Source organism: Panthera uncia, chromosome D1, assembly GCF_023721935.1.
Source record: "Panthera uncia isolate 11264 chromosome D1, Puncia_PCG_1.0, whole genome shotgun sequence".
Taxonomy (NCBI): Eukaryota; Metazoa; Chordata; class Mammalia; order Carnivora; family Felidae; genus Panthera; species Panthera uncia.
The window spans coordinates 38,230,526-38,256,798 of record NC_064808.1 but is presented as its reverse complement, the minus strand read 5'-3'; the positions used below and the strand labels follow the sequence as shown (position 1 = coordinate 38,256,798).

The 26,273-nt window shown below is 48.8% G+C and overlaps 1 protein-coding gene across 1 annotated transcript in view; it reads left to right on the top strand.

Moving 5' to 3' along the window:
• Nucleotides 1-20,403: 20,403 nt before the first annotated feature.
• The window catches only part of LOC125929036 (uncharacterized), a 54,337-nt gene continuing 48,467 nt past the window's right edge, over nucleotides 20,404-26,273 (top strand). The window contains exons 1-2 of the mRNA XM_049639924.1: nucleotides 20,404-20,737; nucleotides 22,202-22,575. Coding sequence (XP_049495881.1) covers nucleotides 20,404-20,737; nucleotides 22,202-22,575 — 708 coding nt within the window. The remainder of the gene's footprint in view (nucleotides 20,738-22,201; nucleotides 22,576-26,273) is intronic.

Genomic DNA, 26,273 nt, shown 5'->3' with positions numbered 1-26,273 from the left:
GTCCCTGCCCAGAGTCTAGTTACTGGAGCAGATGGGCAAGGAAAGAGATAATTAAGATTCCTTGGGTGGGGGCCCCTGGGTGGCTCAGTTGGTTAAGAATCCGACTTTGCCTCGGGTCATGATCTCACGGTCAGTGAGTTCAAGCCCCGCGTTGGGCTCTGTGCTGACAGCTCAGAGCCTGGAGCCTGCTTCGGATTCTGTCTCCCCCTCTTCCTGTCCCTCTCCAGCTCATGCTCTGTTCTCTCTGTCTCTCAAAAATGAATAAACATAGGAAAAAAAAAACATATTCTTTGGGTGAGGTACACTGTGTGCACTGAGAAAAGCACAGAATTCTGGGAAACTTCAGAGAGAGGCTCCTAACTCACCCTAGAGAACTAAGGTATGCTTCCCAGAAGAGGTGATGCCAGAGTATTACGGGATAAGTAGATATTTTCTGGGCAGAAAAATAAAGAGAAAGAGGTTGTAGGGAGAGAGCGCACACTTGCGAAGGCCTATTGGCCAAGAGAACAGGCCGTGTACTAGCTGGAATTTTCCGACTGCTGTAACAAATGTCCCCAAGTGTCAGTGATGTCCTACAATGAAACTGTTCCTTGTTCGTGGTGTTTCTGATTGGGTGGTTCTAGATGCTGTCTTCCAAACAATGATTCAGGGACCCAGGCACCTTCTGTATGTGACTCTGCCGTCCTTGAGAGCCTCGTCATTCATCACTTCTAGCCATGTCCCTGGGAGGAAGATGAAGTGCCTTTTAGTGAGTACATAGCACTATCTCCATCAACCTGTGTGAAAAATTTCCAAGAGTTGGAGAAAGTGGGAACAAGTTATACAATGGCGTGGCAAGAGACGTGGTTGTATTGATAGGCAAGACCACAGCGTGAGGGTGAGATAAGCCACATGACCTGAGACGAAACCAAGAGTTGAGTGCTTAACCGACTAAGCCACCCAGATGCCCTGAGTCATCAGAAATTTTTAAGCAGGGGGTGACATGATCAGATTTGCTTTTTAGACCAATTACTTCAGCTGCTGTGTGGAGGATAGATTGGGGGAGAGAGACTGGGGGCAGTGGAACCAGCCAGAGAGATATTCTGGTGATCCAGGCCATCTTACCTTAAGGATAGTGGGCAGGTGGGGGTTGGAAGGAAGTGTGGGGATTGGAAGTCATCCTAAGAGGCAGTCTGGGTCATCGATTGGCATCCGCATCGCTGCAAAGCCTCAAATAGCTTTCGTTTCCGTATCTAGCTCAATGGCTAATTGAACTTCATGCTCATGAAATTATAGTCAATACAGAGCAGCTTGTCTGAGTGCTGTTTCCACCAGCCCGAATCTCATCCATTAGCGACCAGTCAATAGATTTGGACAACACATTTGCTAGCTTTTGCAGGAATCAGACATGTTTGTGTTGTTCTCTGAACATCTGTGTCTTTCTTCCTGTCGTGCTCTGTTCTCCAGGCCAGTTTCTCAATACCTTTGTCTGCCCCTAGAGAAGCAAGGACTTGCTCTTGAGTGTCAGAGGGAAGATGGAGGTTTGCTTGCCTTTGGTAAGGGGCTCTGGGTCCATGGCTCTCTATTCTTTGGAAGGCCCCCTAAAACTCAGGGGCACACCACCAAGAAGGGGCCCTGTTGCCCCCAGTTCTTGAGTCCAGAAGGCTGCCCTTTTGCTTCGTGCTGAGTGAAAGAAGAGATCCAAGTCCCTACAAGCCGTTCTTCTCTTGAAATCTTTGAGTCTTTTACTTACTCTGAAGGGTGCTGGAACTTTAGGGTGCCTCACACCTTCTGGATTAAGATACAAGACCTCGTCCATCCAGACCCACTTGGCAGAGACCCACACGTTGTGAAAAGTGATGAGTTTCCTCTTGAGAAAAGGGGGTTTTAGCACTGGAGATTAAAAATATTCCAATGGGAGGGGTGCCTGGGTGGCTCAGTCTGTTGAGCATCTGACTTCGGCTCAGGTCATGATCTCGCGGTCTGTGAGTTCGAGCCCCGCGTCGGGCTCTGTGCTGACAGCTCAGAGCCTGGAGCCCGTTTCAGATTCTGTCTCCCTCTCTCTGCCCCTCCCCCGCTCATGCTCTGTCTCTCTCCCTCCCTCCCTCTCTCTCTCTCTCTCTCTCTCTCTCTCTGTCAAAAATAAACATTAAAAAAAATTTAAAAACAAGTTCCAATGGGCCAAATGCTGGTCCCAGTGTAGCTCATCCTTTCCAAGGTAAGGCTTCTCTGAAGTAGCAGGTGAAAGAATTTCTGAGCCTTCTTGTTTCTGTCCATCCAGGAGTTGGGGTTTGATCTCCTGGCCACATGAAGGACCATGCACTTCTAGCTTCTGTGTTCCCTGGCTACTGGCCCTGTGTCTGCCTTCCACTTCTGCACACCTGTTTTGAGTCCCAGCTTACCTCTGTGCTCATGATTCCCTGACACTGTTCCTTTCCCCAACCCAGCCTACCAGTGCCGACACATGTAAGGTGATCTGGGGCCCATCGTAACTAGTGGGAGTTTGATTCTCTTTGTTTCTAGGAGACTTCTTAGGCTAGGCTGGCAAATTGGCTTTTATTTCAGATATAGACTTCTGATGAAATAAGCACTCATTTATTGAACACTTATTGTGTGCTCAACATTCTGCACATGGTACTTTATCAAATCCTCACAGTAATCCTGGGAGGTGCATAGAATTATCCCACTTGTAAAGCACGGTTACAGGATTGTGTGCTTCGAGTCCCCTTTTCCAGGATTCCCTTCTGCAAATCCATGTGGTTTCAGCAGGAGCTACCTGACCCCACCCGCTGAGCCCACATGAGTGATCCCAGGGTGAGCACTTGACAATGGCTGAGCCAGTTCCTTCCCTAAGAAGTTTGGTGTTGGGACTAAAAGAAGGAAATCAGTTTCTCTCTCAGTGTCTGGACAGTAATGAGTAAAACACGGGGACCTTCCATAGCCATGCTTTCTACCACATGAACCGAAAAAAACAAGCCTTGGGCTTGAGAAAGGAGAACTTTCTGGAAGCAATAATGTGGTAGAATAAGATAGATGTGGTGGAATGAAACAGACCAGGCTTTGAAGCCTCGCTTTGCCAGTTACTACCCATGTGGTTTGGACCAATAATACTAATATTATCCAACGCATATTGAGTCCTTACTACGTACCAGGCGCTGTTCCAAATGCCTTATATGCAGACTTACAAACACTATCCCTTTGCCCTCACAACAACATAGGGTAGTTTCTATTATCACCTCACAAGGACACTTTTTACCCATGAGGACACAAAGGCCCAGCATAGTTATCAGAGTACCTGAATGTGTACAGGTGCCTGGATGCATGTCTTGAGCCTTAACCAACCCATCTGGGAACAGAGAGAGTACTGGCCTTTGTGCAGGAAAGAGTTAACACAGCAGGCTGAGACCGCTCTCCTTATGAAGGTTGTCCCTTGTCAGGTGGATTTCTGGAGGGCTCCCGCTATTCCTTGAGAAGGGTGCCTCACTGTGCTTAAATATTTGGGCAAACAACATGGCTTTTGCTTGACGATCCCTGACAGGTCTCTACCTCAGCTCTGTTGCCCTAAGGAGGGGAGGAAGTGGATTCACTGCTTTGGAGAGGGTCTGGTCACCAGCAGTGCCGATGAAACAGACGCTCTGTGAGTGCCCCCAAATAGGGGGCATGGCCTGCATGCTGGCCCCTGGCGTCCTTCCACTGCCACCCCCATTACTGTTTTTATTCCTCTGATAACTGTTCTTTAGGACTGGTATCCCGCATCGAATGGCAAAATACTTCTACACATTTTCTCAGCAAAGGAAGTATTTATTTCAAGAGGTTTTCCAGTTTTTAATAAGGTTGTGCACGGAGAGGACACTTACTGTTGCTGTGTTTTTAGGCTGCTTCTCTGGGAAACTGAGCGCCACAGGCCCACAGAGGCTGAGGTAGCTGATAGAGGCCTTCGTGGTCTCCTACTTTCTCCTCAGAGGAGGAAATGGGGGCCCAGAGGAAAGAGATTTTCTGGGTGTCTCACAGGTGGCCCACAGCAGAGTGAGACCTGGCTGCAGGGCTGGCCACAGGGTTCCCACTTGTCCTAATGGAGCCAGGGGACCCCACACTGACCCACCAGCCTTGTGTGCGCTCAGAGAGGTAGAGTAGAAAGTGGGAAAAACACGGAGAAAGGGCCCAACCATTGGGATCCCCTCTTAGGAATGGGCAACAGAGTATAAACATTCAGTTCCATCTAAGACCTGGTTGTCAGCCATGGGATGACGAATTTGAATTCGGCAGGGCTGAGAGGAAGGAGGAAAGGCAGCTAGTGGCTTCCAGCTTGTTCATCAAACCCAGCGTGTATATGTAAATGAAGCCGGGTCTGTAAGCGCCAATAAAAAAGACAGAACCCACTAAGCAAGTTATTGAATTCAAAAACACCATTTGGGCTTGAAAACATCTAAATGGTTCAGAGCAAAGTGGGACCTGGGGCTGAAGTTCCCCGTTTAACAAATTCCATGTCATAACTCGGTCACCTGGAATGGTATTTCCCAAAGTAGAGCTATTAATAGGAGGTGCTCTGGAAAGGAAGGTTGCTTTGGTCGATACGTTTAGGTAACGTACTCGTCAACAAAGTTGAGTGGGAATCTTCACTGCAGGACTTGTGAGAGCCTGCTCATGTGCATTGTGAAACTCCAAGAGAAGTTTGCGGTAGAGTATTCTAATATATACACACACATACGTATGTGTTATGCAAGTATCTGTAATATATATACGTATATACGTGTATATACATACGTATGTATATATATACGTATGTATACATACGTATATATATACATACGTATGTATATACATGTATATGTATACATGTATGTATACATACGTATATATGTATATATATACGTACACACACACACACACACACACACACACACACACACAGCATTGCCCAGATGCATTCATCCAAGGATCTCTTGCTATGCAGTATCTTATGGGGTCATCATTTCAGGGCTGCCTTTGGGAAACACAGTTTTAGATGGTGATACCCCATTCCCGAGACCTAAAAGAACAGGGACAGGGTTTAGCCAGCCCAGTTTCCTGGGGCCAAGTGGCAGGGCTATGACCTCAGGGATACAAATGCAGGGTTCAAGAATGTTGACATCTTAGCTTCTTGTCCTTTGGGGATTCTCTGAACTTGAATGTGTTGAAGTCTACCCGGGTGTCGCACTTGTGAAGGAACATTGTGACTCTGACAGAGTTCAGCACAGCCAAAGGAGAGCTCTCCCGTGACCACTGCTGACTATCGGGCCATAGGCAAGTGGACCCTGGAGCTGGTCAGCTCGCCATCTCATGCGAGCAGGGGCTGATGACCTCCCGGTGGGCCAAGGATCCATTTAAACTCTGGCTGAGATTTCACGGAGGTCTCTCCCAGCCATGGGCTTTTTGAGTGTGGGTAGTTGGACTTTGTGAATTGACTGATGACGGCATTCTCCAGTCCCCTGACGTGCTACATCCAACCCATCAGCAAGCCCATCACTTCTATCTACAGATGAATCTCAAACGCACCCTTCTCGGTCCTCCTCCACTGCCCTGTGCTATTTCAGGTGACCATCACCTTGTGCCTGGAGTACCGTAGAGTACTTCAGTACTGCCTGGAGTACTGTGGCCTCTTAGCTGGTCTCTCTGCTTCTCCTCTTGCCCTCTTTTAGCCCATTCCCCTCAGTGATGATGGAGTTAAGCCTCTTGGAAGAAGGACACCCTCCTCACCCACCCGCAAAGCCCTCCCTGAGCAGACACAGGAGGCTCTACGCTCGCTGTGTGAAATACAGCTGCCTCTGCCCCCTGCGTGGCAGGTCCTTCTCACCCTTCAGGTTTGGGCTCGGATGTCACCTCCTCAAAGACGCCTCTGTGGTCACCCTATCTAAACGAATCCAGCCTTCCAGCCCCACAGCTTGTACTTACTCTCTCTGTTTTTCAGAGCACTTTGTCTCCTTCCTGGCACTTGTAATAATCTGAAATATAAGTTTTATTTACTTGTAACCTGACCCATCTCCCTCCCCCATCCCTCCCATTTCCATCTAAAACGTAAGCCTCCTCGGGGAGAGACTGTTTTGTTCTCAGAAAAGTGTGTGGCAAATTCAGGTTGAATTAATGAATTAGTGACCACTTTATGTGTGTTGGGGGGCAGAAGGGGTGGCAGCGATGGGGGTTCTCTTGGTTGTGTACCATAGGTGAAGAATGTAAGCCGGGAGGATTCCCCTGGAGCTCCCTATGTCTCCACTGTCCCACAAAGAGCTGCACCTGCCCCCCCCCACCATGACTTTCCCATTCATACCACACACACACCCCACTTCGAATATCAGCCAGGCCCACCCAGCAATGCTCCTGGGAGAGGGGCCAGTCCATGAAAGTTCTGGAGTGTTTCATCAGACCTGCAGCAAGAGACAAAGCCCTTTCTTTTCCTCGGTGTGACAATTGCTCAGTACAGGGTTAGGAAATCTTCTTCCCTGGAGGGCTTTTTAAGCAGAGAGATTCTCGTCCTTCTGGGGCTGTGTGGAGCGAGCCGACTTCCGTCTGGAGATGGCGAGTGAGACAAGCTAGGGCCTTAGATGACCTCAGGAGTCAGGAATCGAAGGCTCCGTTCTTGTCGGATCTGGCGTCCCACTGCTGGGCTCTCCCTGGCTCCTAACCGATCGCTCTGGCTGCTTCCTCTCCACCTGGGCTCTGGATGCATCAAGGCACCGTGCACTGAGTTGACGGCTTTGATTAAGCAGCTTTGATCTCTGTTGAGCATCTCAGAATAATATCTTTGCTCTCAGCATCTGTGCCAATTCCCAAAATAGTTTAGCCCAGGCAAGCAGGAGGGGGGCTGGATTGCAAGTGTATTATATGAGAGATTTAAAAAGAAAAGGCAGCTGCAAACAGTCAGGGGTATGTGTGTGTGCCTGTGAGTGTGTGTGTGTGTGTGTGTGCGAGGGCTCATGTTAATGTGAGCACCCAAGGTCCCTGGGAGATGATTACCATGTTACCAGTGTGCACCGGCTGAGAGAGCGGGCACCTTGCAGCAGGGAGCCCCTTGAACCAAGAGGCAGTCTTGTTGGAGAAACAAAAACATCAAAGGCCTTTGCTTCTATTTACTTGGCTTTTGCTTGTTTTCACGAAGACATTCGGAGATGGTGTGCCAGGTGGCGTTCTGCATGGCTGTCCGTCTGGCGTGGGCCTCGGATGTGTGCGTGAAGTGGGAGTCACCATGGTTTTCAGGTGTGGGTCCTGGGTGCAATCGTATGTATGCCACAGTATGGATGTGTCCGTGCTTCCGAGGGTGCGTGACGTGTTTGGGCACATGCTCACCGTGAAGTTGGTATTTAGCCACCTCCGGGCAGTTAAACACACAAATGTGTTAGTGTCTCGGGGTGGAAAATAGGTGCCCCATCTGTATGCACGGCGATGCCTCCACGTGTGCCCTGTCATCGCGGGGATGAGCATGTGGGTGCCTGGGGCTGTGCGTGTGCACGCAGACATCCGTGGAGTGGCATGCTGGGTGGTGTGCATATCTACACGTGTGTACTGGCTGTCTTTTGGTGGCTTGGGTGTCCTGGAGGGGGATGGTATATGCACACAACAGAAGGGTGCATGTGTGGTTGTATTTGCGTGGGGTGAACGCCAGAAACGGATGCGAGGGCAAAGGTGTTTGATCTCAGGGCATTTTGAACTGTAAGTCATTATTTTTCCCCCTTTGGTGCCCATCCCCTGGGAGCCTTGTCCTTGTCTGTAGCTCCTCCGCATTCACAAGTGGAAGAAAAACATCTCTATTTGAGACCCTTTGTTCCTCTATAGGAAGCATTCCTCTGTGCAGGGTGTTGCTGCAAGAAGCCTTTGTTCCTATGGTGGCCACAGGCCAGTGGATATGAATTTATGCATCTAATATAACCCCTTGTGGTGAAGGCCTTTGTACTGAAGCTGAGAGTTGTGGGGGCCAGGAGGCAGGCTGTGGTCTAACATTCCTTCTGATCCAGCCATTTCATGTGGCTTCCTTTGCTCAGAGGATCCCACAGCTATGGGTCACGAGGCAGCCACGGAAGCTAGGCCTTTGCTGGAACTAGAGAATGAAGCTCTGGGAGGGAGCAGTCTGCTTTCTAGGGCCATTAAGGGGTCTGAGCCTACAGGAAGAGGTCCAGAGATGGTTGGGGTCATTGGGTTTCAAGCTAAGGGGAAGGTGTGCGTGATGAGGTAGTAAAGGTGGGACCAGAAAGGTCCCAAATTAGGACAGATGGGCCATTGGGCCAGGGCAGACTATAATCAGAGCACTGCAAGATGAACCAGTTAGTGGCATTATGTGTACACAGGGTGGGGGTGGGGGGCGGGCTTGACTGAAGGCCCCATCTGCTATTTCTCAGTGGTGGTTGCAGGGAACACTCTGTTGGGAAGAATTCTCAGGCCAAGTACATTATTATGGGGAAAGATGATGATGGGTATATTAGTTTCCCATTGCTGCTGTAACCAATTACAGAAATTTGGTGGCTTATAACACAGAAGGTTATTCTCTTCCAGTTTAGGAAGTCAGAAGTCCAACACGGTCTCGCTGGGCTGAAATCAAAGTGTCAGGAGAGCTACATTCCTTCTGGAGGCTCTAGGGGGGAATCGGTTTCCCTACCCGTGTCAGAGTCCAATAGCCGGTCATATTCCTCGGTGTGTGGCCCCTTCCTCCGTCTTCAATGGCCAGTGGAGTCTTTCACACTGCATCTCTCTGATACCGACCCTCCTGCCTCCCCCTTACAGGCATAAGGACCTTTGTGTCTGCACTGGGCCCACCCAGATCATCCAGCCACAAGATCCTCATATTAATCACAGCTGCGAATTTCCTCTTGCCATGGCGCATAGCACATTCACAGAGTTCAGAGATTATAATGCAGACATCTTTGAGGGGCCATAATTCTGCCTACCACAATAGGGATAGATTAGTAATGTCTGCCAAGGCCCTGGTAGGAGTTTGGGGTGATAAGAATGCCAGATATTCACCATCCCTAGTCTGGTAGCCGATTACACATCAAGTTGGATGAGGGACAGTAACAGGCTGGCGGGGGTGAGGGGTGACAAGAAGAAAAGGGGACTGACATTTATTGAGCCTTTACTCTGTGCCAGGCCCCTGCTATATGACTCAGAGGCACATCTCATTTCATTATCGTCATAACTCTTTGGGTAAACCGGTAGCTAGTATTTTACAGTGGAGAAAACTGAAGCCCAGAGAGGTCATGGGACTCACTCGAAGTCACCCAGCTGGTAAATGACAAGGTAGAAATGCAAAACCAAGTCCTTTTTTTTTTTAAGTCTATTTATTTATCTGGAAAGAGAGACAAAGAGGCAGAGAGAGGGGGAGAGAGAGAATCCCAAGCAGGCTCCACACTGTCAGCACAGAGCCTGACATGGGGCCTGAACCCACGAACCTGAACCCACGAACTGTGAGATCATGACCTGAGCTGAAACCAAGAGTCAGATGTTTAACTGACTGGGCCATCCGGGCGCCCCGAAACCAAGTCCTTTAAAGTGGAGTTGGCTGCAAGGGCAGTGGTGCTGTGCCGGATGGCTGACCGCACCTGACACAGAGCTTTCCCCTGGAGCCTTGCCCACCTTGCAGAATATTCCCGAGCTGTGCAAGTGGGCTTGAGTGAGAGGCCAGGGCTGGGAGCTTCGGCCCCATCAGCAGAAATGCTCATGGCCTCTATAGCAAACGTCAGAAAACGCACACCCAGCATCTCTGAGTGTGACTTTGCGTGAATGTGGTTTGTGTTCCAATTGTCTTTATTACCAACCTCGAGGGGCTGCGGAGTGAAGCTGGCTGAGAAAAAAATGGACGTGTGGTGTGGGAGCTCTGTGTTTTTAATACAAATATTCTAATCGGCACATCAGGACTATTTGAAGTGGGGCAGAAGAGTCCGGCAGGCTGGCTTCCTCCTGCCTTTTGTCCTTTGTGCGGACAGGGTTGGACAGCCACACGTGGCAGGCAGGGATGTGGATCTATGACGCCATCCAAGCTGAGGGCCTGTGGTGGTCCGTACACATGTTTAGAAGGAATCACAGACAACAATTTGCGAGTAGTGGTTATGCTCTGGGCACTATGCTAGGTGCTTTAAATATAAAATCATTAATCCTATTCAAAACACCATCAGGTACATATCATTGATTTCCCCCAGTTTGGAGATACGGAACATGAGGCCCAGAGAGGTTGAGGCACTTGCACAAAATCACACAGCTGGGATGTGGCAGAGCCAGGACTTGAACTGAGGCGTCACTCTGTAGCCATGTCTCCCCCCAAGTACTGAAGGCCGGCACTAACCCCCTCAAGCCCGAGCCTCCAGAATTTCTGAAGGATCTGCCGCAGGGAGGGGGTGGGGGCCCGGGAGACTCCAGCCTCTTCTACGCAAAGCAGAGGCTGGGTAGGAGACGGCACTTTCCCTCCGGGTCTCCGGCTTGAACTGCTGTAACCGGCCGGCTGCAGGTCCGTGGTCTGGATTGCCCCGACAGGGTTCCCATACCAAACTGCCCTCAGTGCACGAAAACCACAACCCTGAGGGGGCTGAGGCCGAGTGCCCACACACCCTCCCATGTGTGCGTCTGTCCACCGCGGCAGACCCGGGTTGGGATCTGTCGCTGGACTCCCAGTAGTCACGGAGAAGCAGGCACCGTGCGTCAGCGTGGGGAACGGTCCTCGGGTCAGACCCAGGGTGAAAGCTGCCCTCTGCTCTCTGAAACGTCCCTGCCCCCTCCGTCCCCACCCAGCTAAGACCTAACTGTGGCACAAAATGAGCCTGTGCTGGACGGCTGGCATCTGCCCTCACCGCCAACGGCACCAGCCCCATCTTCCATCGCCGTTATGACTATGAGGCAGGCAGCCGGGCCCCTTCTACAGACAAGGAAACTGAGGCTTAAGAAAGTGAAATGACTTGTGTCGGCAACAAGCAAGAGGCAGCAGCAGCACCTGCTTCCAGACGTCCCAGCTCTCCAACCTGGATGCCCACCAACACCTTGCTGTCTCTGTGGCCGGTTCCCGTTAGGGGCTGCGCCCTGACCACTGACAGGTGTGGAATGGATGCAAAGTCAGACCTCCTGACCCACCCTTTCCCGAAGGGGGAGAATGAAGGGGGAGAAGCGGAGGTGGGCCCAAGGGGCGGAAGGGCGAGGGGTGGGGTGAGCTCTGGCTCTTCCTCCTGTGTCTGCTTCAGGGAATGTTTGGAAACTAATGGTCACGGAGCACCTCTTGTGTGCCAGACACAGTGTAGGGCTTTTACGTTAATCCACCCCCCCCCCCCCCCCCGCCTCCACTGCAGCGAGTTAGAGTATTAGTCTCATTTTACAGAAAAATGAGAACACGGAGAGGCTCAGGCAGTTTAATAGCTTCCTTGAGCATGCGTGGGGCAGAGGCTGTCTGTGAGGGAGGGCGGCCAGGTTTGCAGGGGTGTGCCAGAGAAGGCTAGTGCCTGTGCATGAGAGCCGGTGGCTAATTCGTTAGGAATTTCATGAGCTACTTGTTCAAGACAGTTGTTGTTAAAAGTTCAATTACATAACCTGTCGATGAAATTCAAAGTATTAAAAACAAAGGTAATAACTCCAAAGTCATCGCGCAAATCGCTTGCTCGATAACTTTATGGGTCTGTATGTGCTCGAAGTTATTTATGTCACCTGTTGCACTGCGATGGGAATACTATTTAAAATACTGTACAGAGGGGAGCAGGGCTCCTGGCTGGCTCAGTCGGTGGAGCATGTGACTCTTGATCCTGGGGTTGTGAGTTCGAGCTTCATGTTGGGTGGAGAGATTACTTAAAAAATAAAATCTTAAAAATAAAATAAAATACTATCTTATGGTTAGTTATGCACATTTCTTCCCAATGCCACATTCAGAGATGTCCCATCAGTAGCTTGAAATCAGCCACGAGTGGGTATTCATACCACAGAAATAAGCAAACACTCCACAGTCACCTGGGTGACTCAGTTCCCTGGGAGTCCGTCTCTTGATTTTGGCTAAGGTCACCAGATGGTGGGATCCCATGGTTCGTGGGATCGAGCCCTGCGTCGGGTTCCCAGTGAACTGCATGGAGCCTGCTTGAGATTCAATCTCTCCCCCTCTCACACTGCCCCTTTCTGTGTACTCTTACTCTGTCTCTCAAAGTAAATAAACTTTAAAAAAATTAAAAAAAAAAAAAAAAGAAAGGAAAAGGCAAACACTCCAAATCAGGGCTGTTTTTATTTTTCCTGGACATCCAGCTGTTTACCATTTACCTGCACACCACTGCCCGATAGCCCTCAGCTGTGTCATGTTTCAGGCCAGCCCAGTCATCCCGAGGAAGGAGCCTATGGTCATGAGTCTGAGTAGCCCAGTCCCCACTGAGGATGGCTCTTCGCTTGGCTGGGAAGTCGTTTTGTCCCACTGTCGCTGCTGATGGGCTAAGATGTGTGAGGGAAGACCACTCCTCGAGAGTGGCTGCTGATGGGGCCCCCTGGGAGGTCACTGCGGTGTGCTCTTTCCACTCTGCTATGGTCAGCCTTTAGGATTAGACAGGCAGTGCCAAATGTGTGTCCTTTGACCATCGTGCCCTGGCAGTAACCCAATTCAACACTTGTACAATTATTAACTAAATGCAGAGAAATCAGAGAAGACAGAAAAGTCAAAAGGAAATAGAAATGACCCAAACACCCACCATCTAGAAATAATTACTGTTAACATTTAGATATATTTCCTACCTATCTTTCTACATGGTTGGTGAACACTTTTAAAAGATGATATTACATGTGTGTTTTATAACTGGCCTTATTTTCATTGCACATTGTATTATAAGCATCTTCCCATGTTAATTTTTATGGTATTTGTCTTAGTGGCTTAGTGTCTTAGTGTTGCATCATATAGACTTATGGACGCATCCTGTTTTAGGGCATTTAGGTTAATTCCTGTTTTTCTCTAGTAAACACTGTGCTAGAAGGAACATTCTTGTTGCTTAATCTTTGTATGTCTCCTCTGGATAAGTTCTCTAGAGTAAGACTGCTGTGTTAAGGGACATAATACCCTCCAGTATTTGCATCTAGTCAGTGGGTTACATGTTCCTACCCCTGCCGCCATTTAATTTGAGATTGAAACAAAGAAGTCTAAGGGATTTTAGCATGAGACTATAACTCCTGTTTTTAAAAGTCTGTGGAGGATATATTGTAAAGGACGCTTACAGTTCAATAAGAAGATAAACAATTACAGATAAAAATTGGGCAAAATATTTTAACGGACTCTTGACCCAAGAAGATGTACGAATGGTGAATAAGCACATAAAAAGACACTCAATATCACTGGTAATCAGGGAAATGCAAAATAAAACCCTAACGAGATGCCTCCACACAGCCACCGGAATACTTAAACACAAAAGTGTGATGGATACCAAGTGTTGGCAAGGCTCTGAAGCAACTGGAACTTTCTTATGTTTGCGAGTGGACGTGTGAAATGATGCTACTACTCTGCAAAATAGTTCAGCAGCTCTTGGAAAGTCAAACGTCTATTTACCACGTGTTACGGTTTGAACTGTAGCCCCCCCACAGAAGATATGTGGAAGTCCTAACCCCTGGTACCTATGAACTTGACCTTATTTGGAAATAGGGTCTGTGCAGATGTAGTCGAATTAAGACGAGGTCATTTGGGTGGCCCTAACCCAGTGTGACCAATGTCCTTAATATAAGAAGAAGGAAATTTAGCCACAGACACACAGGAGAGAGTGCTGTGTCATGACACAGACGAAGAGGTGAGATGGCCCAGGAAACAGAGCCTGAGCTGGAAGACGAGGCTGCCGGAAGCTGGAAGATGGAAGAAAGACTCCCCGAGAGGGTTCTGAGGCAGGGCCCTGCCGACACCTTGATTTTGGATTTCCAACCTACAGCTCTGTGCGCAACAGATTTCTGTTGTTTTAAGCCCCCCAGTTGGTGGTACTTTGTATGGCAGTCCTAGAAAACTGTATACACTTGTGACCCAGAACGTCCCTGCCTAGGCACTTAACCAAGAGAAGTGAAAATACTGAGTTACACAAAAGACTTCTTTACTTACATACGAGCACAGCAGCTTTATTCGTAATAGCCCCAAATTAGAAACAATCCAAATAGCCAGTAAATAATGGATATGCAAATTGTGTTATAGCCACACAATAGAGCACTAGCCACAAATTAAAAGGAATAAACTGCCAATACGTGTGCCAACATGAATGAACCTCAAAAATATGTTGAATGATAGAAGCCAAACAAAAAGACCGCATAGCGAATAATTCCATCCATGTGAAATGCTAGAAAAGACAAATTTAATCCTTAACGACTGAAAGCAGAAGGTGGAGCTTTTGGGGCGATGGAAACGTCTACATCTTGAGTGGGGTGGCAGTTACACCATCACATTTAAAAAACCCATGATGGGGCGCCTGGGTGGCGCAGTCGGTTAAGCGTCCGACTTCAGCCAGGTCACGATCTCGCGGTCTGTGAGTTCGAGCCCCGCGTCGGGCTCTGGGCTGATGGCTCGGAGCCTGGAGCCTGTTTCCGATTCTGTGTCTCCCTCTCTCTCTGCCCCTCCCCCGTTCATGCTCTGTCTCTCTCTGTCCCAAAAATAAATAAAAAACGTTGAAAAAAAAATTTTTTTTTTAATTTAAAAAATAAATAAATAAATAAATAACCCATGAAACTGAACACGTAAAGTGCATTTTGTTCTACGTACGTAAGTTATTTCTCAATAAAGTCGGCCTGAGTGGGAGAGCTATTTGCCCAGGGTCACACGGTTCTGATGGCCAAGAGGGAACATGAGTCCCGTTATCGGAGTCTTAGTTCAAGACAGCTCTTGGGAGAAAAACACCATCCCACCGGGTTTGCTGTGCGAAGCCCTTAGGTGTGCTGTATAGACCCTCTTGACACGCTTGAAAAGCTTTTCCCTGGAAGGCATTCTTTACAGCTCATGGGGGAGGATGTCTTTTCTCAAGGGCCCTGTAAGAGCACAGAAATGAAGTAAGAGCTTGACTCAAGCATTTTCAACCTGCCAGGCCCCACCGGGGGAAGGGAGGCTCAGGTGCACTTCCCTGTGGGATGGAGGGATGAGTAACTCTGGGACGTGTTGCGCACAGTGGGACACATTGTGTGGCATATACACAGGACATGCTCGACTGAATATCCTTCACTGCGCACCTCAGCAGGCCACTGTGACTGCACAGGTGCCCACACAGCCGTGAACCCCCGCTGAAGAGTATGGCTGAGAGGTCAAGAACCCCCTTTCACCCGATGCTTGCCGGGCCTCGGTTTCTTCATCTGTAAAGGGAGCACGTGATACGACTGAAATTTCACCGAGAAATAAGTGAGACAATATCTGTGGAGCACTGAACACCTCGTGGCATAAGGTCAAAGCTCCACATGTGGGGACCTGTTTTACCATTTTAATTGGCATTACCCTTCTGGCTTCATTTAAGAGTCTGCGGATGATCCAAAGGAGAAATGGAGGCGGGGAGACTGGCTGGTTATCCGCTCTAGGCTTCAGAGCGAAGACGGGGCAGATGGCAGCTTTGACAGATGGCATCTGTTTCTAGAAACCATTTCTGGCAAGATGAGTCGCAAAGTGTTAACAGGATATGCTTTCTTTCTGACCTAGAAGGATGAGTGTCTGGTTAGGCCAGATCCTGGAGGACCTTGAGTGCCGGGGTAAAGGCTTTGTTTTGTATTCCATGTACCTTGTTGCAGTGGTGGACCACAGAGCATCCTGGAGTAAGGAGCGACCGGGCAAAGATGAACCGAGGATATCAACAAGTCAAATGAAATTTACTGGGAAAAATACAGTCTGTGTCCCTATGATCTCAGCTCACAGAAGCCTTCATCCAGAGTCTCCACCAGGACCAGGGGTTCTGGGAGGGAATGTTTGGAGGGGTCTTGGCTGGGCAAGCACTCTTTGGGACCAGCTTCCTCCTGGGGCTGCTCTGGCCTGAGCAGGCACGGCTGAGCCACAGGATGGGTTTCTGCTGGAGCCCTGGGTCACGGCAGCCCCAATCCCAGCCCCAATCCCCACCTGCAGAGGTGCCCAAGAAGCAGGCCGAGGATTGGCAGCGAGGGATGTGTGTGCCTGCACATTTCTCTGAATCAACCGTGATGTGAGTGCAAGACCAAGCTTCCTGCAGACCCTGAACATCCTTGACTGGATGTGCTTTTGGGTTTGTGGACAGAGAATTACTGGTTTTCGTCTCCTTTTTCTCTTTCCCTCCCTTAACTTCCCCAGTACTACATGCATGCGACAACCAACAGCATCCGTGTATATGTGGTACAAAGCAGAAGCGTGGCTTCAGCCTCCATGCTTGCCCTGGATGCCCTCCCCCCTCCCCCCGCGCGGGGGTAACCGCTATTAACAGTTTGGTGCACAGCTCATGCATTTACATGCATATATGTCCATATCCAACTATAGAGCTTTGTTAGCATAAATGGAACCATCCCATACAGAGCGTTCTCCACCTTGCTTTTTCGCTTGGCAGCTTTCCACAGCAGCATATATAAATTCACTTCTTTCCTTCTGATGGAAGCAGAGTATTTCATACTTTGCACGGACTATAATTTCTCTAACTAGCTTCCTGCTGATGAGTATTTATGCCATCCCCACCTCTTTCGAGACTACAAAGCATGGGTTTTTCTTTGCAAAGCTCTGGGGAAGGCAGGAGGCCGCCCGGCACTGAGCCCTAGCTCTGCACAAGGGACCTCCTTGGTCATCATCTTTTTCTTTTTCCATGCTCTGCTTCAGGCTCCCCCTCGTCTCAGCCTCTCCTGCCCTCGGCCTTAATAACATGTGACACTTGGCACAAGAACTACAGAGCCAAGGAGGAGCTCCACTCTGTCTCTGATGCGCTGTGTTTCTTTAAGTGCTCTTGTTAATGTTCCATGATGGATGGCAGTGAAACCTGGGAAATGTACCAGCCTGGATTCTTAAAGTATCTGCTCGCGCTAACTTAATGTATTCATTTATTCAGTGTGACAGTAAAAGAGGGGAAAAAAAGTACTGTGAATGCAGAGGCGAGCTCCAAAGGGAGGTAAAGGAGGACAAGAGGGAGAACATTAACATTTATTAGATCCCTAGTGAGTGCCAGGCATTTTAGATTGTGCGCTCATGAATACTCCTCGTGTACCCAGGATGTTGCTATCGATATCCTCATTGTGCAGATGAGAAAACTGAGGCGCGGCCACTTGCCCAAAGAACTACAGACAGGCAGAGCTGGGATTCAAAAGCTAGACGTGCCTGGCATCACCTCACGCTTTTCCCATCCAACTCTGCCGCCCTGGGTGCCGCATTATTGGAAGACATCAGAGATAATGAGGCATGACAATAATAGCGAACACTTGCTGGGCGCTTACTACGTGCCAGGCACCATTCTAAGCCCACGACGTGCATGAACACATTTCTGGTCGTGGGAGGTAGTGAGCCACTCTTGTACCCATTTTACAGACAAGGAACACAGGCTGAGAGAGCTTATGTAACTTGCCCATGGTGACATAATCCTAGCTAGCAGAGCTGGGACTTGAATCTGAGCAGGTTGGCCCCAGACCCTCTGGATGACCCAACAGGACAGACCTTTAAGGGGGGATTGCAGAGATCAGACGGCAGCTTCCCATTCCTCTGGGCTACTGGCTGGAAAGATTGTCCAGCTGCTCTCCTGGTTTCTAAGGAGTCAGGAGTCTGATGGGGGCTGGGGGGGGGGTTACCTGGAGAAGACTTCTCTGAGTAGGGGCTCGAAGGTGTCAGTGGCCCTGCTGCACCCTGGTTATCTCACATCACCGTCTCCAGCTACCTTTCTCTCCAAATAGCAAACAAATGACAGAAGACAGAGCACAGAGGGACTGTGTGGAGGCACCAAATTTCCAGGGAAAATGGCTGCAGCAGCTGCAGAGTCGATTCTCAGGGACGAAGTCCCATCCCCCATCTCAGGAGAGAGTCTATCTTACGTGTTTTCATGGAGCTTTGCACTGTACTGGACTCTGCAGCTCAGCATTGATCTCACAGAGGGACCCGAAAATGCAAAGTGCTGGAGACGGGAGGCAGCTTGGTTCATTTGGGGAACAGAAAGAAGGCTTCTGTGGTGAAGTGCTGTGAGCAAGGGAGCCAGACTGGGCTGAGACTTGCAGGCTGGGATTTCCCTCCAAGTTGGAAGGGAAGACGTCGGGGGGGCGGTTTGAGTAGGGGAGCGATTTTATTTGCTTCACGTTTTAATGTCAAGCCCCTGGCTGCTGAGGAAGTGGACAAGAGAGGAAGCAGGGTGACTTTGTCAGAGGCTCAGTGCTTCCCAATATGACTCGGGCACCGGGCAGCACCCACCGCACCTGGGAGTGTGCTTGAAATGCGGACCTTCAGGCCTCACCCCAGACCCACTGACTCGGAATCAGAGAGAAGCACTGCTCTAGAGAGAGAGCTGATGGTCTCTGGACTGAGGTGGGGACAGGGGAGAAGCTAAGAAGTGATCAGATTCAGGCTGTATTTTTTTTTAAATTTTTTTTTCAATGTTTTTTATTTATTTTTGGGACAGAGAGAGACAGAGCATGAATGGGGTAGGGTCAGAGAGAGAGGGAGACACAGAATCGGAAACAGGCTCCAGGCTCCGAGCCATCAGCCCAGAGCCTGACGCGGGGCTCGAACTCACGGACCGTGAGATCGTGACCTGGCTGAAGTCGGACGCTTAACCGACTGCGCCACCCAGGCGCCCCAGATTCAGGCTGTATTTTAAAGGTAGGGCGGACAGTGTTTGCTAATGATTTGGGTGTGGGGTGTCTGGCAGACAGAGGAATTACTGGCTGTCACCTAGGCTTTCAGCCTGAGCAACTGGATGAATGGAGGTGCCATTTACTCAAGATGGAGAATGCCAGGGAGGGAAGGCCCGTGGCGGGGAGGGGGACACCTGAGTTGTGTCTTGACTGTGATACATCTGAGACACCCTCTAGACACCCAAGTGGTGCTGTTAGCTCTCCAGATCCAGAGCTGAGGGGAGAGGTCAGGGCTGGGGATATAAATCTGACTGTAAGAAATCCATGGGGAATTCTCACAAGTATGAGTAGAATAGAGTAAGGCCAAGGACTGAACCTAGACTTTCAATATTTAGAGTCAGAAAAAGGGGGAGAGCCTAGGGCAGATTAGGAGAGCCACCATCATGGCCACTCCTTTTTAAGGACATAACTTACGGCAGGTGCATAAGTATGTTGTTAGCTTGTTTGTACGTCTCCACTGAGCAGGTAGAACTTGTTTTACACATCGAATATGCAAAAAGGTACAAAAACAAGTGTGAGGTTCAGAGAGGGTAGGTATGGAGCTGAGGATCTGAACTCAGGTCAATTTTCAATGTCTGTGTTCTTTTGACTCTATGCCCCCATCCGGGGCTGATCTTCACGTGGATTCTATATATGAGGGAAATGCGCCTATGTCTGAATTGTTGCCCATTTCCCACCATCCTGTGCTGCCCACCCTCGTAGGCTCTCTGAACGCACTCCAGTCCTGTATCCCGAGAGGGCCAGGAACACGTGAGTTGGTGACAGCAGACAGGTTAGACCAGATGGGGAGGACCTTGCATAAAAGACGGTGCTCATGTCTCTCAACACTCAAGCAAGCTTCATCGGCTGCCCTGAGGCTCCAGGGCAGGCAGGAAGTGAGGAAGGGAAGCATGAAGAAGAGCCCGTGTTCCAAGAGGGTTAGATAAACAATAGGTCCAAACAGTAAGGCCTCCTCAGGGAGAGGAGCCCAGGGTAACAGAGCAGCTTTCTGGATACATCATTAGATCAAGGACAGAAGCACTGAGTGGTATATATTAGATCTGGGGCACAGCCGAGGACTTGGACTGGGAACATAGTCCAACATCAGGTATTATTAATAATGAAAGCTACTACTATTTACCAAGCCCTTACTGTGTGCCAGGTACTATGCTAAGGACTTTTATATGTGCTACTGACATTTAGTCCCAAACAATAGCAGCAGAGTTTTTACTCTGCTAGACATTATACATTTGTGAACTCGCTTCATTTCCGCAAGTCTATGAGGCAGATACTGTTCCATTTTACAACTTAAGATGCCTGAAGTACAGAGAAGTTGAGTAGCTTTCCCAAGGTCGCACAGCCAATAAATGGCAGAACTAGGATTTGAACCTAGGCTGTCTGACTCCAACTTTAGGCTTTTAACTGCTACTCTATAGTGAGCACTTTACACAGAGAAACTCACTTAATCATCATGACAACCACATAGGTACCATTATTATCTTCATTTTATATATGAGGAAAGTGAGTCTTAGAAGGCTGTGTGATTTGTTCCAGGCCACATAGCTGGGAGGCAGGGGAGGTGGATTACGGATACCCAAGTCCAAACTTTGAACCACCAGCCATAGCACCAGAACCATGCCACCTGGCCAAAGGTGGAGTTGGCAAAGAGGATGCTTCATGCGGAGCCCTTTGAGCATGGAAGTCAAAGTCCTTGAATCCCTTACTGAGGATCAGATGGGCTCTAGCACCAATGACCCCAGCAACGTGCAGATGTGGGCTCTTATTGTCTCACAAGAGCTAATTGCACTCGTTCTTTCCAACTCTGCATTCGCTGCATTATGTTGGTTGCTTAAAATCAGCTACAGTGGGAGTGATTACACCATGGAAATCAGCAAGTGCTACAAATCAAGGATTTTTTTTTTTCCAGAGAGCCGATGTACCAGAATACCACTGATTAGACTTGAGCTGACATTTACAATCAAGTGTGCTCCGTTGGGGCCAGAGGAGGGTTGTGGAGTCAGAAAACCAGGTACATCTCTCCAGTGGCCCTAGGGGAGGCAGAAATCAGTAAAAACATTCTATAAATGCATACCTAGTGTTCAAGAGTGCTCTGTTGTCATGAAATTAGGCCATGAAACTATATCAGTGACTTTTAACAGACACACCTCTGATCCTGTGAACCTTATATAGTCCAGTGGGTAAGATGGATTAAAAAAAAGGAGAAATGAAGAAATGTAAGCATACATTTTCAAGTTGTGTCATCGTGAAGGAAATAGAGGAGAATCTAGTTGGATAAGGAGGTAAGGAAGGCGACTGTAAGGGGTTGGACTTTAAACCAGAGATCTCTGGGATGAAAAGAAGCCAGCAAGACCCAGGAGACAGAGGAATGCATGTGAAGTTCAGGTGCTGGGAAGAAACTTGGCAAATGTTGGAGGCCAGCTCAGGTGCAGTGGGTGGTGGGCGAGGGAGAAAAAGAGCACAAGATATGGCTAGATGGTGTCCTGTGCACCATGGGAAAGGGTGTGGTGCAGTGGGAAGCTATCAGAGAAGGGTTTTGGGTGGGAGTTAGGTCAGGTTGGCGACATGTTTCGGTTTCTCGTAATGAAAGAATGCCTTTGGTGTGGGTATGGAAAGTAGACTGGCGGGAGGGTGTCGGAGCAGAAGGAGGGAGATCTCTTAAGAGGATATGGTAGGGATTCAGGCAAGAGGCGATGGCAGCCTGGACTAGATGGGGACACATTTGAGATGTATTTCAGGAGGCAGAATCATTAGAACAAGCTGATGGACTGATATGGCCTTTAAGGCGAGAGAGAGGGTAGAAACAAGGATGTGTCCCTGGTCTAAAGCTCAGTTTCCTTAAGACACTGAAGACAAGAGGCCTGAACCAGACTCCCTGAGTTCAAATCAAGACCATCCCTCTTCCTAGCCCAGTGGCTAGTGACTCAAGTGACTCAACCCCCAAGGGCCTCCGTTTCCACATCAATAAGATAGAGTTCTTCCTTCACAGGGTTGTTGTGAGGTTTCAATGAGTTATTTTGGATAACGTGCTTGATATAATACATGAATACAGCGAGAACTATGTGAAAAAAAGAATTATTGTCATTATTATTAGTCTATTGATAGTTTTTCTGTCTGCCATCAAGAGATTGAGTCTTGCAAGGCAAACAAGTCTTGTTTGGAAAGAAAATGTTCTGGAGTGAGTACCGCAGGCGTCCCTCTTTCCCTGTGTTTGTGTTCCCTTCCCCTGCGTGAGTTTGGCAGGAGAAGCTGTTCAAAATAAACGCAGGTCCAGTGCCCCAGAAAATATCAGGTTAGGCAGCACAGCAAAGGCCAGACATACACCCCTGTTGGACAGGACAGGAGCAAACAGGCTTGCTTTATGCTGACCTCGCCAGCTCGCTGCGTCCCAGGGGCTGCCCAGCAGGGTGGGCCACTTTGGCAGGTGGGGCCATCATCTGCAACTCATCACCTGTGTTGTCTGGTCCCTCTGCAGGTGTGGCATGGAGTGAGTCACCACGGTCATTCACCACTTCCTGGCCTGGACATTGTGATTCACAGGCTCTTGAACCTGATATCCAGGCAGCAACAAGAGGTGGGGTCTGGAAGAAAGCAAGTGGACAGTGGGCGACAGTGCAACTAGGCTATGTCAGGAGTAATTGGAGGTCTGCAGGGCCCTGGGGAGGAGAGAAAGGCAAGCACATGGGGGAGGGGATGGCAGATCCTAACCGAAGCCGGAGATTCCCAGCTACCTCCAACCTCAGACGCCTCAACTCAGGGTTTCTCAGCCTCCTGGACCCATGTCCAGCCTGGAAGATTTGGACAGGGCATGTTACAAAAGTGATCAGTAACTCTGCTTGCTTTCTAAATGTAAAATGACAATATTGAATATAATTTCTAAACCGTATATGTCTGCTACACGGTTCTGATATGAGTGTGAAGGGGCGTGGCTCCAGTAGAGAATGGAGAGTTGCCTTCTGATTATGGTGGTGGTAATAATAGCCATTTTCTGTGCAAATCTCTAATAACTGAGGGAAAACGGAGCTTTTACGCAGTATCAGTCTTTTCTTTTAAAATTGTAAAATGTACGTAAGGGGTGCTTGGGTGGCTCAGTCAGTTACGCCTCCAGCTTTTGATTTTGGCTCAGGTCAAGCTCTCACGGTAATGTGGGTTCGAGCCCTGCATCGAGCTCCATGCTGACAGGGAGGAGCCTGCTTGGGATTCTCTCTCTCTCCCTCTCTCCTGCTATCTCTCTCCCTTGCCCTCAGAAACAAATAAATAGAACTTTAAAAAGATAAGTTAACCCGTCACCACCATCCATCTCCAAAACTTTTTATCTTCCCAAACTAACACCGGACCCATTAACCAATAAACTTCCTACTCCCCCACCCCCACTCCTAGCCCCTGGCAATCACCATTCTACTTTCTGCCTCTGTTGATCTGACTATTCAAGATACTTCGTAGAGGTGGAATTATACCATATTTGTTCTTGTCTGCCTGTTTCATTTAGCACAGTGTCTTCAAGGTTCATCCACATTGTAGTGTGGTGTCAGAATTGCATTCCTTTTTAAGGCTGAATAATATCCCACAGTATAGCCCATGGATATACCACATTTTATGTATCCCTTCACCCACTGATGAACCCTTGGGTTACTTCCACTCTGGGGCTGTTGTTGCAGTGTAGGTCTTGAGGCTAGGTTTGATGACATGATTTGAAGTCAAAACAGCCTATAAAGTAAGAGGCGTGAGTATCTTTTGTTTGTGCAGTGTTTTTAACTTGTCCGAAGGCTTTTGAAACTAAGGTGTGGCAGAATAGGATTTTGAAGGCCAGGTGGGCCTGGGTTGTGATCCTGGCTTTGTCCCTTACCAGTTGTATGACTCGGCACAAGGTCCTTAGATGTGCTGTGTCTCCGCGTCCTTATGTGCCAAGCACTGAGGCGATTATGCCTGGGATGGGCAGTTATTGTGACAGTAAATAAGAGAGCAAGTGTGAAAATGTTGAGCAGAGGTCCGCCACTTGTATTTAATAGATGCCATTGTTAATTTCATGTTATTTCATTTCATCCATCCGATTCAAATGAGAATTTGTGGTTAGATAGGGTGTGTGACATTTGTCTCATATAATGGGTAAGGACACGAAAACAGTTGATTAATGGCAAAGGTCAGATTGGAACCCTGTTCTCCTGTTTGTCACGTGAGGGATGATCATGGAGCAAAGCACATTTAATTACATGTCAAACCCTGATCGATTGCCAGGGCTGCCTGGAATGTAGTTGAAGAGTTTTGTGCTTGGTTAGCAATGTCTGCCACAGGTATGGGAATGAGGACTGGGCCATGGCAGCCGCATACATGTCTCCTACCTCTGGCCTCGATGATAGTTTCTGGCATTTTAAAAATCATTATTTTTTAAACTTCTGAAGGGAAGGAACCTTTGCTGTGTATTTTTAAAAAAACATGTTCATTGCAAAGATAATAGAAAAAAAAAATGATTGCATAGATGTTAGATTTCTAGTTTGCCTACCATCAAAGACCAGAAGGTTGTTGTCCAAAGCGATTAAGAGCAATATTATGATTGGCAGCTGATCCCACGCCAGAAGGGTACTTGCTGTTGTCAGAGTCCCTCTGGATTTCAGAGTAAAGAGGCAGCCTTCCCAAGGAGGCCTCGTTTCCCACCCACACTTCAAGGATGGCCCCAGGAGCCAGGCAGTGGGATGGTCTGATAGAAACTGATTGGTAAGATCCATTGTTGCATGTAGGATCAGACAGATCCCTGTGTCCTCAGGGAAAGAGTGGCGATTATCCTTCCACCTGCCTTTCAACCTTTCAGACCCCAAGTGAGCCTCATGGCCCCTGTCTGTCCTTCCTGCTAGCCACCATGTGCCAAGTAGCTGCAGGGATGTTGTGTGACCCTGCGCAGTTGGCACCCCAGAGGCACCGGTCAGTCCTGCCCTTGAGCCTCCTTTCCATGTAGTCACGTTCTGGTGATGACGCTGTACCATTGGCTCAGGGATTCCCTTTGTGGCACAAGGGTTCCGTACAGCAGCACCTCCCTGCATCAGCCATGCCTGAGACACTCACACCCGAAGTCCAGTGGCAAGCGGACTATGCATTTTGGACCTTCCCTAGCCTGGTGTGCCCTCCTCTGGCTGCATTACTGCCTGATTTCGTGTACGTGTAACCCGATGCCAGCCGGAGCCCTCTCCATTCACAGGGCCAGACACCATTAGCTTGAACTCCACCTTCCATACCCAGAGGAAAACCAAAGGTCTCCTCAATTTCAGTCAGTTCCTGACTGGGGTCCTGGTAAAAGAGCCATTGGCACAGTAGCCTCACGTCACACGCTGTTGCCTCCTTAGTTGAATGGTCGTCTTCCCACATGCCCGTGTTGATTCTGCATCATATTTCCGGGTTGGGAACCCCGTCCCTTTCACACCAAGCCTACGAAAGCATATGAAAAATTTGCTGGTGAGACAAAGAAGGGGTACGTATTTCAGAAATGTGTTAGTTTCATATTGAATAATGGGCACTGTGTGTGATAAATAAAAATGACAAAAGCTGACGTTTATGGGGTGCTGATCATCATAGGAGGCACCGTGTGAGTACTGTATATATATGACCTGATTTGATGGTCTCCATCACCCTATGGATTAGACATATTGTTATGCCTACTTTACAAATAAAACGGAGGCTTAGAAGGGATAAGAAACTTGTTCAAGATTACACAGCCTGGAAGTAGCAGGGCTGAGGAGTCAGACTCAGGCAGTCTGGTTCTAAGCCTGTCACCCCAACTGCTCCCCTGGTCTCCAACCTCCCACTCTGACTGGCTTGGATTTTTCACTGTCTGCTTTACCACACAGCTCTCTAGCCTCACACCAGCCCCATAACAGATTCTCTTTTCTTCCCATTCTCAGTCCTCAGCCGCATCTCCTTCCTTCCAACTGAGCATGAAGACTCCTGTACTTTCTCCTTGTGTTATTGAGAACAATTCTAGGCTCCCCAGCCCTTTGTTCCCAGCCTCCTCTTCTATGTCAGATTCCATCAACGTTCTCGGCAGAAGAGAAGGCTCTGTGTGTAATCGCATCCACACACCTTTGAGGTTAGGGGCGTGGACTCATAATACGCACGTTTTCTGCTACGAGGCAGGGATGACAAGTGTGTGGCATGTGGCTACCACTCCCCGCTCCCATACCCGTGGCAGACATCACAAATTAATGACAGCACGCCTTCCTGTGGAGCTTGGACGCAGTTTCGGTACCCACGGCACAGAGCCCCAGCAAGCCATCGCCAGCTGATCTGGCCAGTTGCATAAAATGAAACCTGCTTCCTTCCCTCCCATCTGGCAAAGCCATGACTGTACAGAAATGAGACCAGGCTGCCCTTCAAAGGGAAAGGCAAAACCCAACTTTAGTCATTAGAAGAGACTGGACTTGAACGATGGGCCTTCTACTGGCCCTCAACTCCTTTCTCTGGCCTCTCTCTTCAGCCTAGTCTGTTTTAGTTGAAGGCTCTTTTGGGTGAGAGAAGAAAGTTGACTCCTTGTCACATGGGTGCACGTCTCACAGCTGGGT